This window comes from Pseudopipra pipra, chromosome 3 (genome assembly GCF_036250125.1).
Source record: "Pseudopipra pipra isolate bDixPip1 chromosome 3, bDixPip1.hap1, whole genome shotgun sequence".
NCBI classification, from domain to species: Eukaryota; Metazoa; Chordata; class Aves; order Passeriformes; family Pipridae; genus Pseudopipra; species Pseudopipra pipra.
In genome coordinates this window covers 31,148,644-31,162,718 of record NC_087551.1, presented here as the reverse complement: position 1 = coordinate 31,162,718, position 14,075 = coordinate 31,148,644, and the positions used below count along the sequence as shown (strand labels likewise).

Below are 14,075 nucleotides of genomic sequence, written 5' to 3'. Positions count from 1 at the left end.
CCTTCTATGAATAATGCGAAAGACCACCACATCAACAAGTGTATTTGGTTACTGTGTGCTAATTGTAGTGAGTGGTATTTGTTCCCTGTAGGTTTATTTGCAGACATTGCAGTCTGGATCATCATGTAGTAGTGCCCAGTGCAGATGGCGTTCACTGCAGCCTTGCAATACTGGTGTAAGCAGGTTGTTATTTAACTTGGATTTTGTAGAGCTGAGGGACGACCTTCTGAACTTACCAGGTGTAAGTCCTACTGTCCTACTGTGACTTGCCCATTGGTACTGAAGTGTGGTAACCTGCTTCTGTAATACATTTCCTTTATGCAGTAAATTCTCTTTAGTGTTTCTGGTAGTTCAGCTGATTCAGTGTTTACAACAGCCGAAACCCTTGTGTGCTGATAGTTTGAGTTGTAAAATGTTTCACAGATGTTAGAGTACCTAGAGAATTATAAATGTTCTGTGCAAACTAGCAGAGATCCATAGAGTGTGCATTTTGTAACAGCAGAAAGGCAGTTCACTCCTGCTTGTGGGGTACTTTTCTGTGATGCCACATCATTTTGAGAGTGGTGGGTATAACCTATTAGGATGTTAGAGGTATGGTATATTTTAAAGTATACAGTGTCATAACATTTTTTATTGAATAAACAGTAAAATTAATTTTCTGACTTTGGTTATGTGTGAAGGCCAAGGGGAAGTGAGCACCACCTAAAAAAGGTGAGCAGTCTCTCCCTAGCTTCCTTTGCCATTTTTATATTGCCATGGCTGATCTTTTTTAAAAACTTTTTAAGCCAAGAGCTAAGCTGAGATTTGGAGTCCAATCCACTTTCCCTTCGTAGGTCAATTAGATACACTGGAACAATTTTCCAGTTCCTCACAGGATGTGCTCAAGAAAAGACAGGTGGAATATTTGCTATTAAAGAACCTCCTGTATTAGTGAACAGTATGGGACACATCTGGCCTTTCTTAGAAACTCTTTCAATTTAAGCCATACCTAGCTCATACTGTAAACTTCTCTTGGGAAAATAAGCAATTTTAAGAATGCTTAAGAATTATATTTAAAAGATATTTTCAAAGTTGGCTGTAGTTGCATATGTCATAGCACCTGCATTGTTTCTTTTTCTCTTAATTCACTCTAATACCTTTAAGAAAATAGAGATTTGAGTTCTGATTAGAGTATGTTTTGGTAGATCTGACTGCCTTTTTAGCTGGTAATCATGTAAATAAGCAATAGACTTTGATGTTCATGCCACTAGTTCAAATTTAACAAATCCTGGGAGTCTCCGGGTTTGGTGGGTGGTAGCTGGAAGTTCACCCATGGGTAGATGATTTCAGTATGTTTGTGTTAGACTGGGAGCAGTGCTGATTGACTGCATAAGGAATGGTGTACAGTGTTTTGTTCTTTGTCAGGGTTAATAGCAGCAGCATTTACAATGATGAGTGTGAGTTAAAATTATTTTCAAACAGTGAGTCCTTTAAGCCTGAGATGAGTGCACATGAAAATGTCACATCTTCAGCTATGTAGTTTCTAATGTTCATACTTTATAACTTTGATGGTCTATGCTCTGTTTAGAAGATAACACCTAAAATTTGAAAAGTGTGTATCCTGATGTTAGTCATGATCTAATACATTCTTTAGTTTGCATAGCTCTCAATTATTTACTAACATAGGAGATCGTGCAATCTGGCATGTATTTGCTTGTTTTCCAGTCCTTATACTTCAACTGGTAGAATGAGTTTGCCTTCCCTCAATTTACGTCTTCCACCTATGCAAGCAGGTTATATATGTGAGGGTACTTTTTTTAACAGCTTCATGTATCAGAGTAGATTGTAGATTTAATAAGGAGGTCAAGTTTAGACTGAGGACAAAATTCTTCCAAGAGTTGTAATGAAGGTATTTAAAGCAAAATCAGGGTGGTTGCCTATAATGATCTGTGTTTCATTTTGCCTTTTTTTTTAACCACCTCAGTGGTCATTTATTTTTTCGTAATTGCTCAAAACTGGTGGACTGGCTTATTCAATCTTTGCTAATATCTTCCTCTTATATCCAGTTCAGTATTTTGCCTTGTTTTTCATGATGTCTAATAATGAGAAGATTTGGGATGGGGGGAGTAATAAGTAAAGAACTCTGAAGAAGAATGTTCCTGTTTTGGGGTTGGGTTTTTTTTTGTTTTTGTTTTGTTTGTTTATTACTATGCAAAAGAAGGCTATGTGGGGAAAGATACCTGAAAGATATCTATCAGTCTGTTCTTTTCCCCTGATCTTTCTTTTATCAGTATAGCTGTATTAACTACCCAATTTGAATATTTGGGAATGAATTGCTGTTGTTTCCTTTTAGAATTTTGAGAAATACGTTTTTATGTGATGTTTTGAAGATGTATAGAGAGTTGAAAGATGGAAAAAGTAAGATAAACTCGGAATAATCTAGCATAAAAATGCCAGTGTTCCATTAGGAACAAACACTTGCCTGATAGACCGAATTCATCACTAGTGCTTTCGGTCTGGGTTGGGTTTTGTGTATTGTGCTCATTCTGTTTCAGTGCCTATGGAAGATACCTCATGATGTTGGCTTCTTGATCAATGCAGTGATTGTAGTAGTGACCATATAGCTCTGGAAGAGAAGGCAAAGATTATATTCGTCTATTTGAAAGAAGAAAGGAAAAGCATCTGTATAATTACTAATAACATTTACATGTTATGACTCAAAATACTTCTGATTCATTGTATCCTTTTGTTTTGATGGTTTTGTTATTTACTGAGAAAGTTAAATGTGCAAACATACATATAGGCAGCTTTCCCATAACAGAGAGTTATTCTTTTATTAGGTGTTTGTTTTGAAGAACTTCAGTTTTTTTTGCTCCAGTAATGTTTGACTTGTTAGACATGACAAGTAGAGCTCTGTAACAAAGGACTTTATTTTATAATTTTGATGCTCTACTAGCTTTTGAGAGAATACATATTGCATAGTACTTAAACCAGACTTTGTTAGTGTGTTTTGTTAATGCTATGCAACAGCATTTTTAAATCAGTTTACATAACTTGTCCTTTTAAATGTTATTTGACATGCACACTGTGGTCTTGGAAATGCTTTGAAAGCTTTTCTTTTTTTCCCCGTCATTCAAAAGTTCCAACCGTTCTAAGCCATTATATTGCCAGGCTTTTTAAAGTACATTTTTGCCACAGAAAAATAACTTTGATTTAAAAAAAAAAATAATGCTTCCCTACACTTTTGCTGCACTTAAATTGAGCAAGAATTAAACATTTCCCCACTTTCAATTCTAAATCTAGTGGTTCAGGTCAGAAATGTTTCAGAAGGGTTTCCTGTCAAGGTTTGATATATAATTAGCCATACCTTTAAGTCAGGGGACAAAATGAATACTTTCTTGAGGTTTCTTCTGGCTACTTTTTTTTCTAAGAATGTTTTACTATTTAGTATTTATTACTGATCCTGTAGTAAATGGAATAACACAAATGGAACAGATTTTTGAGTGCTGCTTATCAGAAGAACGTTCATTGGAGTGTCTGATCTGAAGAAAAAGATGAAGTTGATATAATCTCATATTGTAAATCTCAAGATGATGCTTGTGTTGTCATAGGGAAATGTTAGTTATTACCTGCAGTACACAGAAAAAATAGTATCCTTGAGGAATTTGTGGAAGTGGGGTAGATCACAACTTTTAAATTTTATTCCTACTTCACTAAAGGCCTCATGGACTCTCTTAATACTTAGTATTTCAACCTTTTTGCTGTCCTTTAAATAGTAGGCTACAAATCTTCATGAAAAAGATTTTGAAGAGTTGGCAGGGGAATATTTGGTGTATGATTTTGCTGCTGAGATTCTTTTTTTTCCAAAGGAAGTATAGAGATGTGTATTCATGGCAATATGAACCATTTAGCCTTGGCTGGAGGGCAGCAATGTTGTAAGCTCAGCTAGAAACTCAGTCGAATGAGATTTTACTTCTTACAACCTGACTTAGATAGTTTAGATGCGCTGGGTTCTTTGCAGTTTAAGAATTATTGGAGAAGGCTTTAAATTGAAACTCTATCAGTGTTTTTGTGTCAGAACCCATATGTTTTGTAAGACTAAGGAGCTACTTTACTGTGTATTTTCCGTATTTTCCTCTCTTGTGTGTTTGTGCTCTTCTCTGGACTAATTGTCAACAGAGCACTTCAGTGTCTTTGTATATTTAAAACATAAAAAGGGTTTCAGTCATAGAGTTTTAAAAGGATGCTTTAGTGAAATTGAAAATATTATAAATCAGGATACAGCTGCTCCATTGGGGTGCATCAGCATATCTTTTGAGTGTGGAAAACTGCCAGAAGGGCATTGCACTAGTACACTGTACTGTTCATAAAGTTTGCCCTCCATTTCATTTCAAATTGAGGTATGAACGTGTGACTCACTAACTGAAGCATCATTTTCAGCAGCTTACCAAAAATCTTGAAATTATAAGCAACATATAAATTGCCAGTGGTGAAAATGAGGAGCCGAAAACCAGAATACTCATATTTTTCAAGGAAAAACCCCAGAAGTAGTTGTAATAATAAAAAAAACCTTACTGATAACACTTTTCTAATTGAACTAGAATTCTTAACACTGAGTGTATGGATATAGAACAGGTGAATTAGAGGATATTGAATACTGAAGTAGAGGATATTGAATGCATTTGTGGGATATTTAAGATTTTAGTTCACTTAAATATCTGTTTCTGAACGCCTGTTACTGCTTCTGGTTGCCAAGTTCTCTATAGGTCCACCTACATTTGACATGCTCCACTTCTGCTCTTTTATTTTAAAGGAATTTGGCATACATCATTCATGAAGAATAATTGAGCTACCTCAGTTTGAAAATATGAATAATTGTTTAAACTGCCCAAAAAACCTTGCCTGTATTCCCTTAACAAGATCATAAATTATGGAGGATCTATAAATATCAAATATGCAGCATATATGAAATCAATGAGGTGACTTCTGATTTAGAGAAGTAAAATGGCTTTCTTCAAAAGCTCATGTACTTTCAAAGGACAATTGAGGGTCTTATTAACACAGCCTAGTTAACCTCCCTCCTGCACAAGGTGAAGCGTTGCACACTCTAAGCAAAAGATGAAACGTGTAAGGGAAATACAGAATTGGATCGATTTCTTTTAATGATAACTAATTCTTCTAGTCTGGTTGGATAAAAGTAAACATATGTGCTCTATGGTTTTGCTTTTGCTGTGTGCCAGGATTCAGCTCGGAGTGAACTCTTGGCAGAGTTATAAGCCTTTGAAAATTGCTTTATAATGGAAATGGTGACAGATCATTAACTACAGTAGTATAAGTGCATTGATTTAACATATGTATAGTTGTCTTAAGTTGCAAAATACGTGATGCAGTATGTGCTGAATGCATAGGGAGTATCTTTGTAGTTTTAACTGATTAATGACATTATTCATATTATGTTAATCTTTTTTGAACATACGGCCCCTGACAGTGTTGGACAGGTGTCATTCAGGGGCTAAGATATGTTTGTACTGTAGTGACACTGTGATCCCACTATAATTGCTGTATGGGAAGGGGACCAGGAAGCATTTTATAACATCATGCATTTAATCACCAATGCAATTACAGTGCCACTGGAGTAGATATGTTTTCCTGCTACCAACTCTTAGGAACTTCTGAATCATAATGAATCATTACTAGATAAGCTGGAAAACCTTGTTTCCAGTAAAAAATGCAGAATCTGGGATTTTGCAGTCACACCTAATTAACATCTGAGGCTTAAATGTCTTTAAAATTAAATGTCTAATGTACGTATGCTATATGAAAGCATTTTTTCTCCAAAACCCTTATTCTTTCATCATCAGAAGACAGATGAACAAAAATTATTTTCAAGAATTATGATTATTCTAGTGTCGTTTTTCAAGCATTGAGGAATATATACTCATACTAGAACCTTTACTTATTTTTACTGTGATGCAGCTGCATGATTGTTGTCATTGGTGAGCACCTACACTAATAATACTAGTTCACCATTACTTTAAAAAGTGTAGGCAGCATGCTAATAAAGGATGAAACTGAGCATTTTGTGTTGCCCTTTGGCACTTGTGTAGAGTAAAGCTAGTATTAGTTTTTAGTGTTTCTGGTTTGCCTTTTTTTTTCATCTTTGAGATGGGATGACGAAGCTATGAAGCACCTGACCCGCTGCTGGAAAATGGAGGATTTTGTTACAAAACCTTCATTATTTATTAGGTGTGCCTATCTAAGTTTCTTGGCAGAAGGTTGTTTTTGGAGACTATCTTAAGATCAGTCAAATTTCAGCATGCTTCTTTTTAACTCCCTTTGACTGCACAAAATTTCCACATGTAACTTGTTCTTCAGATTGAGATTGTCTTTTTTGATCCTGTCTGTTCTGTTCAACTACTGTACGTCTCACAACCTTTGAGATTTATGACTAGAATTCAGCTGCATTCTCTGGATGTGGTTTTGTATTGATAGTCATTTACTGGGAGAGGGGGAAGGAAAACCAAACTTTGAGTGAAGACAGGGTGGAATGCGCATTGATTTGGATGGTACCTTGCAATGGTACTGTCAAATGGCAAGGAATAAAAGGAAAGGATAGTAATATGGAGCATAAAATTGAATAAATAACGTCGAGTGCTCTTAGTGGAGTAGATAAAGCCACTCCGCACCTTTATAAGAATGTACTGGAAGTACCATATGAAAATAGAATTGGGAAAGCAATCTCTTCAGTTTTCTTGATTAGTTACATATCAGTTGTGCTGTAGGATATGAACACGTATAGGGTTTGAAGTATGTGATTTTTGATATTTAATGACTCTTGCTGGCTCACACTTTGCATTATGGACCTTTAACTGGAGATGCCGAAGTCCATCTCACCGAGGTTGGGACCTTTTGGTGGTCTGTCTGTCTGAATGCTCTCGTAGTTTCCTTTGCTGTGGCGATTTGTAGGCACAACAGTGCAAGTGAGGGATGATGATTTGAGTAGCCTCAAATGTGCATTTTATTTTTTTTTTACCCTTACATGTGATTTATTTCCTGCTAAAAGTATAAATACGTTATAACTTCCAGGATTTCCCATTTCTGTAAATTTCTTTCACTTCCAAAGTCCCCATGTTATTGCTACTACTTTCATGGTCATGTTGTTAAAGGAGTGTTTTCTTTCTTCAGCAGTGGGGGCAGTTTTAAAACCCGCACTTTTTTCAGACTGAGCCCTGTGGAAGGGTTGTGTGCAATCATTCTGGAGCCTCTTGGGTGTTCCAGCTGCCTTGAAGTATCCTCTGCCTCTAATTTAGTGTGCCACTTGACCTTCTGAGCTTGCTTCACCTTGTGGTTTCCAATCTACATAATAATTTTGTGTCACCCTTTAGTTAAATGGTTTCTTTTTGACAGAAAGAAATACCTTCAAAGAGGGTTTAACTTTATATTCTGCCTCAGAGATAATACCATTCTATTTGACTTGATTTATCTATAAATATGAATATCTTTCTGAATACCAGCTTAAATTATGTACAAGCGGAGATTATAAATTATCAATATAAAACCGGCTTGCTAGGGTTATTGTACATATATATGTGAGTAATTCTGGATTAGGTGCTGTTCAGCATGAACCTGAGTTTTATGGGGAAAATCTGGGAATTACTGTAAGTCCAGTTAAAAACCAGGGTGGTTTGATATCTGATTCAGAAGCATGTTGAATATCCCAATCTGTGACAGAAGGGTGTAGAAATGTTGGGTCTCAGCCTAAAGACTTACCATCTAAAACATGCAGTTCTCACTGCCAGGACTGACTTTGAATTCTAGCTTTGCTGTGCCTTATTCACCAGTACAGTGATGATTTTACTCTGTGTTCCTAGAAGCAGGAATTGTATTCCCTTCCCTAAGTTACTTGTGACCATCTTTTTCCTATGAAGTGGGAATAGAAGGCTGTGTCATGACCAAGACTGATATTTCAGAACTTTAAGTGTTTCAAATAAAATTTTCTCTAGAAATAACAGATATTACATATGTATGATATATTTGAGAAGGTTATCAGGAACAAAGGAATTGTATATGTTTGTGTTCCTCCTTGGCGCTATGAGCTTTGGTGAATTCTGGAGTCGCTGAGAAATAATTAATATAAACCAGCGATGTGGTTAACAAGATGTGCCTCATGAGAGAACAGCAGTATGCGGGCTTGCTCAATTTTAAGTCTGGTGAGTGAACCCTTGCCTGCTGTAAAGAGGAAATCCTGCCAGTGAGATGCGGGATTTGTAGTGTAACAAAGAGCTGTCGAACAATGTTTTACTTGACAGACAGTGATATGAATCTCAGATAATACCTAGTAGGTTTGATGTATGTAAACTGCATAATGTGTTTTCTTTATAAAGCTTTTTCTCTAATTAAATATTGCATTTTCAAAAGAAGCTATTGTGATCAGTGCTGTTACTCTATCTCCAATAAAAATGCTCTCTTTTTAGTTATAGTATAATGATGATGTATCTGCACTCACATAAGTGGCTGTGTAAAAGAAACTAAGAGAAAAAAACACTCAAAAGTTTAGATTCTCATGGTAGGTAGCAGCCTCAGGCTGACTTGGATGCCCTGAAAAGGCATATAAAAGGTTTGGGGAGAAAGTGATCTTTGAAACTATAACAGTGACCTGAAGTTATTTAGCTCACAAGGTCACTTGTCCAATAGCGCTGTCCTTTCAGAAAATCTGCTGGGTTTTGTGTGTTAGGAGTAAATGGCATTTTTTTTCTTTTTTTCGCATAGCTGTATGTTGTGTTTGCATCTGCGTTTTCCATTGTTGGTGTGCTTTTAAGTAAATATTATATGGGGCTTTGGATTGATATTTAACAACTGAGATGGTTGGTTATACCACTATTGTCATTGCCCATTCTAATGTCATCAATATGAACCAGCTGAACTCTGCCTTTCTTTTTCTTTGCTGCCCCTGGGGTTTAATGGCTTTGCAGAGAAGCTCCTGCCTGGCATACTGAGCTCCTACAGAAGGTCTAACCCATAAGCAGTGAGTACTGAACTGCAGCACACTAATGCTGTAGGTGTTGACTCACTGTGCTGTTTTTAATTGCAGTTGTTTGAAGGTAGATAATCTTTGCAGATATTGAATCTTTGGGTATCTACCAATCTGATGATATATTTGTATGGCTACAAATGCTGATCTGCTTTTCTTTTCCTGGGAATTAACTTTTCTTCTGTGCACATACTGTTTGCATTTAAAACTAGCTTTCATGTGTCTGTGGCTCTTGCTATAGCTGGTAAATGCTTATATCTCAAATCTGCAGTGATGTGTGTTCTTTTAGAATTCTTGAGCCTGATGTAAACCACCTTTCAAATGTGCATGAATTGAAGAGCATCTGTAATGTTTCGATGTGACTAATGCTAAGATATGATTGACCAAGTCTGGATTTACTTTTTTACTGGAAAGTCATTCAAAATAACCCTCTACAAACTCTGTGGGGAGAAAAAATTTCTATAATCCTGATATGTATGTTCATTTGTGATATAATTGCTTTGAAAAAATTGTCAATTTTTTTCTCTCAAGATAGCAAGCAGTTTTTTATAATTTGTGTTGTTAAGGTATTGATCTCTCAAAATTCCATCCGTGTTTGGCTGGAAATAGAAAACAACTGTTTTGATTGTCTCAGTTGTTTTTGTGTATGCATATTTCTAAAGATAAAGGTGCAATTAATTTGCCTAAATTATATATTCCAGCTAGAGATGCCCTGAGGAGGCAAAAAGGTCTCATCTTGTCTGTCAATAGGTACTTTCAGATCTGCTCAGGACAGCTTTAATACTTACATGTAATGGCAGAGCTAGTTCAGGAATGCTGAACAAATCAAATATTGGCAGGCGTGCACAGAAACTGGATTGTTCTTACTTAAAGACATTTCAGCACTTTTGAGAATATTCTCCAGGTCACTTTGTGAAGGAGATGTGATATTATAAGAGAGCTTTTGTAAACTAGGAGGAACTCATTCTCCCATAGAGTTTTGCTCTGGGTATTTTCATGGTAGCCCTAGGGAGGTCTACAGCCATATATATACATATTTATTTTTTTTTTCTGTGAGCATACTGAGTTTCTGAGCTTTGAACACTTGCGGCATAATTGCATAGATAACTTTGGAGACATCTGGGAGGCTTAAGATATGGTGTTGTTCTCCAGCTGTTTTTCTCTCAGCTGAAGGTTGCTGCCCTCAAAGCTGAGCCACTCTAATGGATCATATGAACTGTCCTAGTCCATGTCAGTGCAGAGCCAGACAGGTTATTTTAAATTACTGCTGGATACAGCTGAGGGTAGTAATGAACAGCTTGAGGTAATAACTACTTAAGCCATTCCAGCTAGACTTCAAGAGCACATATGTCTGTGTCCTTATAAGTACAATACTTTAATCTCTCCATTGCTGTATTGTATTCAGGATTTGTCAGGACTGCAGAGCTGTTGCCAAGGGAAGTCTGATATTTAAGTGGAATGTATTGGTGCTTCCTGTCTATCATCATACTGCAGTAGAAAGATTTGAATAATGAATGTGTAACATGTACGTTGAATGGTAAAGGAAGCTTATTTTCATATATGAGGTAAATGTGTGGAAATCATGTTTTGGAAACTCTTTAAATTGGAAAGAGATTACCACACGAAGTCTCTTCCCTGACTCTGTTTCTAGTTCAGCTGTTTTCAGCCACTTATCTTTGATTCTTAGCCATATAAGTTCTTACCCTCTCTGTGCCCTTTCCATTCCCCAAAAACCTTCCCTGTATTGATTAGAAATATAATGAATTTTTTAGCTCTATTTTTTTTTATTTTTTGCCCAGGTCCAGCAAGACTATGAATCTCTGTTCCAAATGCTTTGCTGGTAAGTGCAGTAAAAGGTTTTGTGTTTTTGTTAGATTATTGAAACCACATTGTTGGCATCTCCTTTAGGATTTGTGCATGGGTTTCTCTTCTTTCAGTGTGTATATGTAATCAGGTTTTCCTCACTTCGTTGCTTCATTTCTTTGCTAATCAAGAACCTCTTGTGTAAATGTACCCATCAAAGCTTGTTCTTGAAGTTTATGGAATTTTGGTACATCCTTGAACTACGGAGCTCCACTGCCAGCACAGCTCCTGTATGGATGATGTGGCTTTCAGAATGTCTGAATTGTAATTTGGAATTTCATAGAATTATTTTATAATAACCTCTGTTATATAGAATGGATAAAAAATGAAAAGGAAAAGTTGGTATAGAATACCTTGTTTCTTTTTACTTCTTACAGCCCTTGAATGTTAAATCATCAGTAGCTCATCGGTAGGCTAATTCTAATTACTGCATATTATTTCTTATTGTAAGGTCATTGCTTTTGTGTAAAATCTTAGGAATTGTTATTGACCGTTTCCCATTACCATCTTTTAGCTTTGCCTTTCTGAATTTTTTTTTTTGGTATTATTTAATCTTGTAAACTAATTTTTAATTTTAATTAAAGTCCTGTCATAGTTCATGATTTGTAATTTGTCTTGGGGGAACCGATACAATTTTAAAAGGATCAGCATTTTTATTAAACTTTAAAGCTTTTTCAGCATTTTTTTAACAAAAAAAATGAATTTTGACTCATAGATTATAGATCTTAGGTTCAGCATCACTTCATTAAACAAACACATGGGAAATAAAGATTGTCTAAGGTTGTACAGCAAAATGATCCATGTATTTCTCTGGCTGTTTTCCAAAGCCATGGGTCACTGGAATGGTATATTGAAAAAAGTGTAAGTCCTTTCTTGTGCTCTTTCCCTACTGACCACAGTCACAAACAAGTTACGAGGTCTTTGATTTGATTCAGTGAGACTGATATGTTTATATTAGCACTGTAAAAAGCTTGTGTTTGTGTACCTCAGAAATTGGGGTGTTCTGAATCCGAGACATCAAAATGACCCATCCCTCACATTCTCAGTTTAGCAGAGTACCCAACACTTCTCAGACAGCAGACCAGGCATTAGGCAAAACATCTTTTATTTTGGTTTTACTGGTTTGGATTTTTTTTGCTTGCTTGGAATTCTATTTCTGTTTAACAAGAAGAAAAGTTCTTGTCTTCTATTCTGCAATTCTTCTGAAACTCCATTACTTCTGATAAAGTTAATTTTTTTCTGTTGTAAAATTGCAAGATGATACACAAACATTTGTGTGATTGGGGACTGTGGGGGTGGGGGGAGGCGGGAGAGCTTATGTTTTTAAATTTTCAAGACATTCCTTAGAGCCTGTTTATTTTAATGAAATAAGTTCTTGGAAGAGTTTGAGTAGCTTAAAAAGCTACTACTTGTTGGAATAAAACAAGGTATGGTAGGAAAAGGCAAATTTACTTTATCTTTTTTTAGACCTTAGCTATGGTTCCTTCAACAAGTAGTATTGAAATAACCAGTTCTGTTGGAGTCATAACTTGAAACCTCTCAATGTCATCATTCCAACATAAAAGAATTTTTCTATTTTTTCTTTTTTCCTGATGTTACTGAAAATATTTTTGGCGTATTTTTTATACTGGGTTTCCAGCCACATACAGAAATAGAAAGATGTATACTCTTGTTTCTAACACCACAGATAGCAAGATTTTAGGCAAGTAAGGTGTTGAAGATGTTTTTCACTGTTTCAGGCACTCCAAAGAAAGCATGTGAAAAAAGTTCCTCTTTTTTAATATGGCAAATTATTTATTCAAATGTATTGAAGCAGGTTTGTATGTGAGGGAAAATTGCAAAATATGATTTCTCTTGACCATTGTTTCCTTTCTCTTTTATTTCAGAAAAAAGAAATCCACACAACGAAAAAGGTTAGTGACTTTTTACATTTTTTGTTGGTTTTTTTCAAGGAGAAGGGATAGAATCCAGTCTTCCTGTTTTTTAAAAAATTAATTTGAGACATACACAGCAGGAAAGACCTTACATTTGTGTAAGCATTACTTTTTTATACATACCAGAGGAGAAGGGCAACAAGGGATGAACACATTGTTGTGTTTACAGTGCAGTATGATTTATTCGTGGAGCCTTCCTATCTTAACAGGTTTTTCAGACTTTCTGAACTATGTACAAGTTTGTAAATATGTGATTGTGAGCTGTTCTTTGCTTTTGCCCTTCCTGACTTCCCCATTGTCCTGGTTCCAGCCAGGTCAGGATTAATTTTTGCAGTAGCCAGGAGCAGCATGGCTGGGACCTGGAGGTTATTCCATTCCACCTCATGTCATTGCCAGGGGTGGGGGAAATGGACTCATTTCCAGGGAGAAAGGGTTCCTTCCGTTTGAGAAAACGTGGCAGAGGGAGTGGCCGGTTCCAAGCAATCCTATGTGAATTGTTTGCCTATCTTGTACATTTATTATTGATGTTGTAGCTGTTACTGTGTGTTTTCTTACCTCATCGAAGTCCCCAGTAAATGTTCTTATCTCAATCTGTGATCTTTACCTTTAGTGTCTCCAGTTCTCTGCTCCAGCCTGCCACAGAGGGAGAGGAACGGGGGGGGGGGGGGGAGTGAGTGGCGTGGTTTGGAGTTTCAGTGGAGAATGTTCCTAAACCACAACACCCATCCCTTGGGAAAAAATGGTCATAGTTTGATATCCATTGTATTAATCAGCACAGAATTTGATCAAAGGGCAATTGCCTGTCAGTTTGCCTTATTGTTTGACCAAATGCTTCTGATTTCTAAATTTATTATCAAAATAAATTCACTGAATTTTCACTCCCATTTGTCCAAAGATGAAACAAACAGCAAAAGCAACCAGATTATGTAGCAGGGAGGCTGGCATTCCTTGTTTTGGCTATCTTCTGTACATTTTCTTACATTAAATGTGGGAGTACTGTTCACAATTTATTATAGAGATTAAGTTGTTGAGTTTTCTATGGCAAGAATGAGCTGCATACTGCACAGATATATGCAACCATTTGCCCAGAAGTGCCCAATGTTTTGGCCTAGATCTAGAAGGTTCAGTAAGCTCTTCTGTACAATCACAAATTTGCTGTTCATTTGCCCCAGACTAGCTCTTGGCTTGCATGTGAAGGTTGATAAATACTGTAGAGGAGCTTGAAGTTAGCTGTCCTCTTCAGCACCCTTTGCCGCCTCTTCTGAGAA

The 14,075-nt window shown here is 36.3% G+C and overlaps 1 protein-coding gene across 2 annotated transcripts in view; it reads left to right on the top strand.

Moving 5' to 3' along the window:
* Nucleotides 1–14,075, top strand: part of ZFAND3 (zinc finger AN1-type containing 3) — a 131,943-nt gene that overhangs the window by 20,352 nt on the left and 97,516 nt on the right. For both annotated transcript variants that reach the window (XM_064651087.1, XM_064651088.1), the window contains exons 2-3: nucleotides 10,810–10,850; nucleotides 12,760–12,786. In XM_064651087.1, the coding sequence (XP_064507157.1) occupies nucleotides 10,810–10,850; nucleotides 12,760–12,786 (68 nt within the window). The remainder of the gene's footprint in view (nucleotides 1–10,809; nucleotides 10,851–12,759; nucleotides 12,787–14,075) is intronic.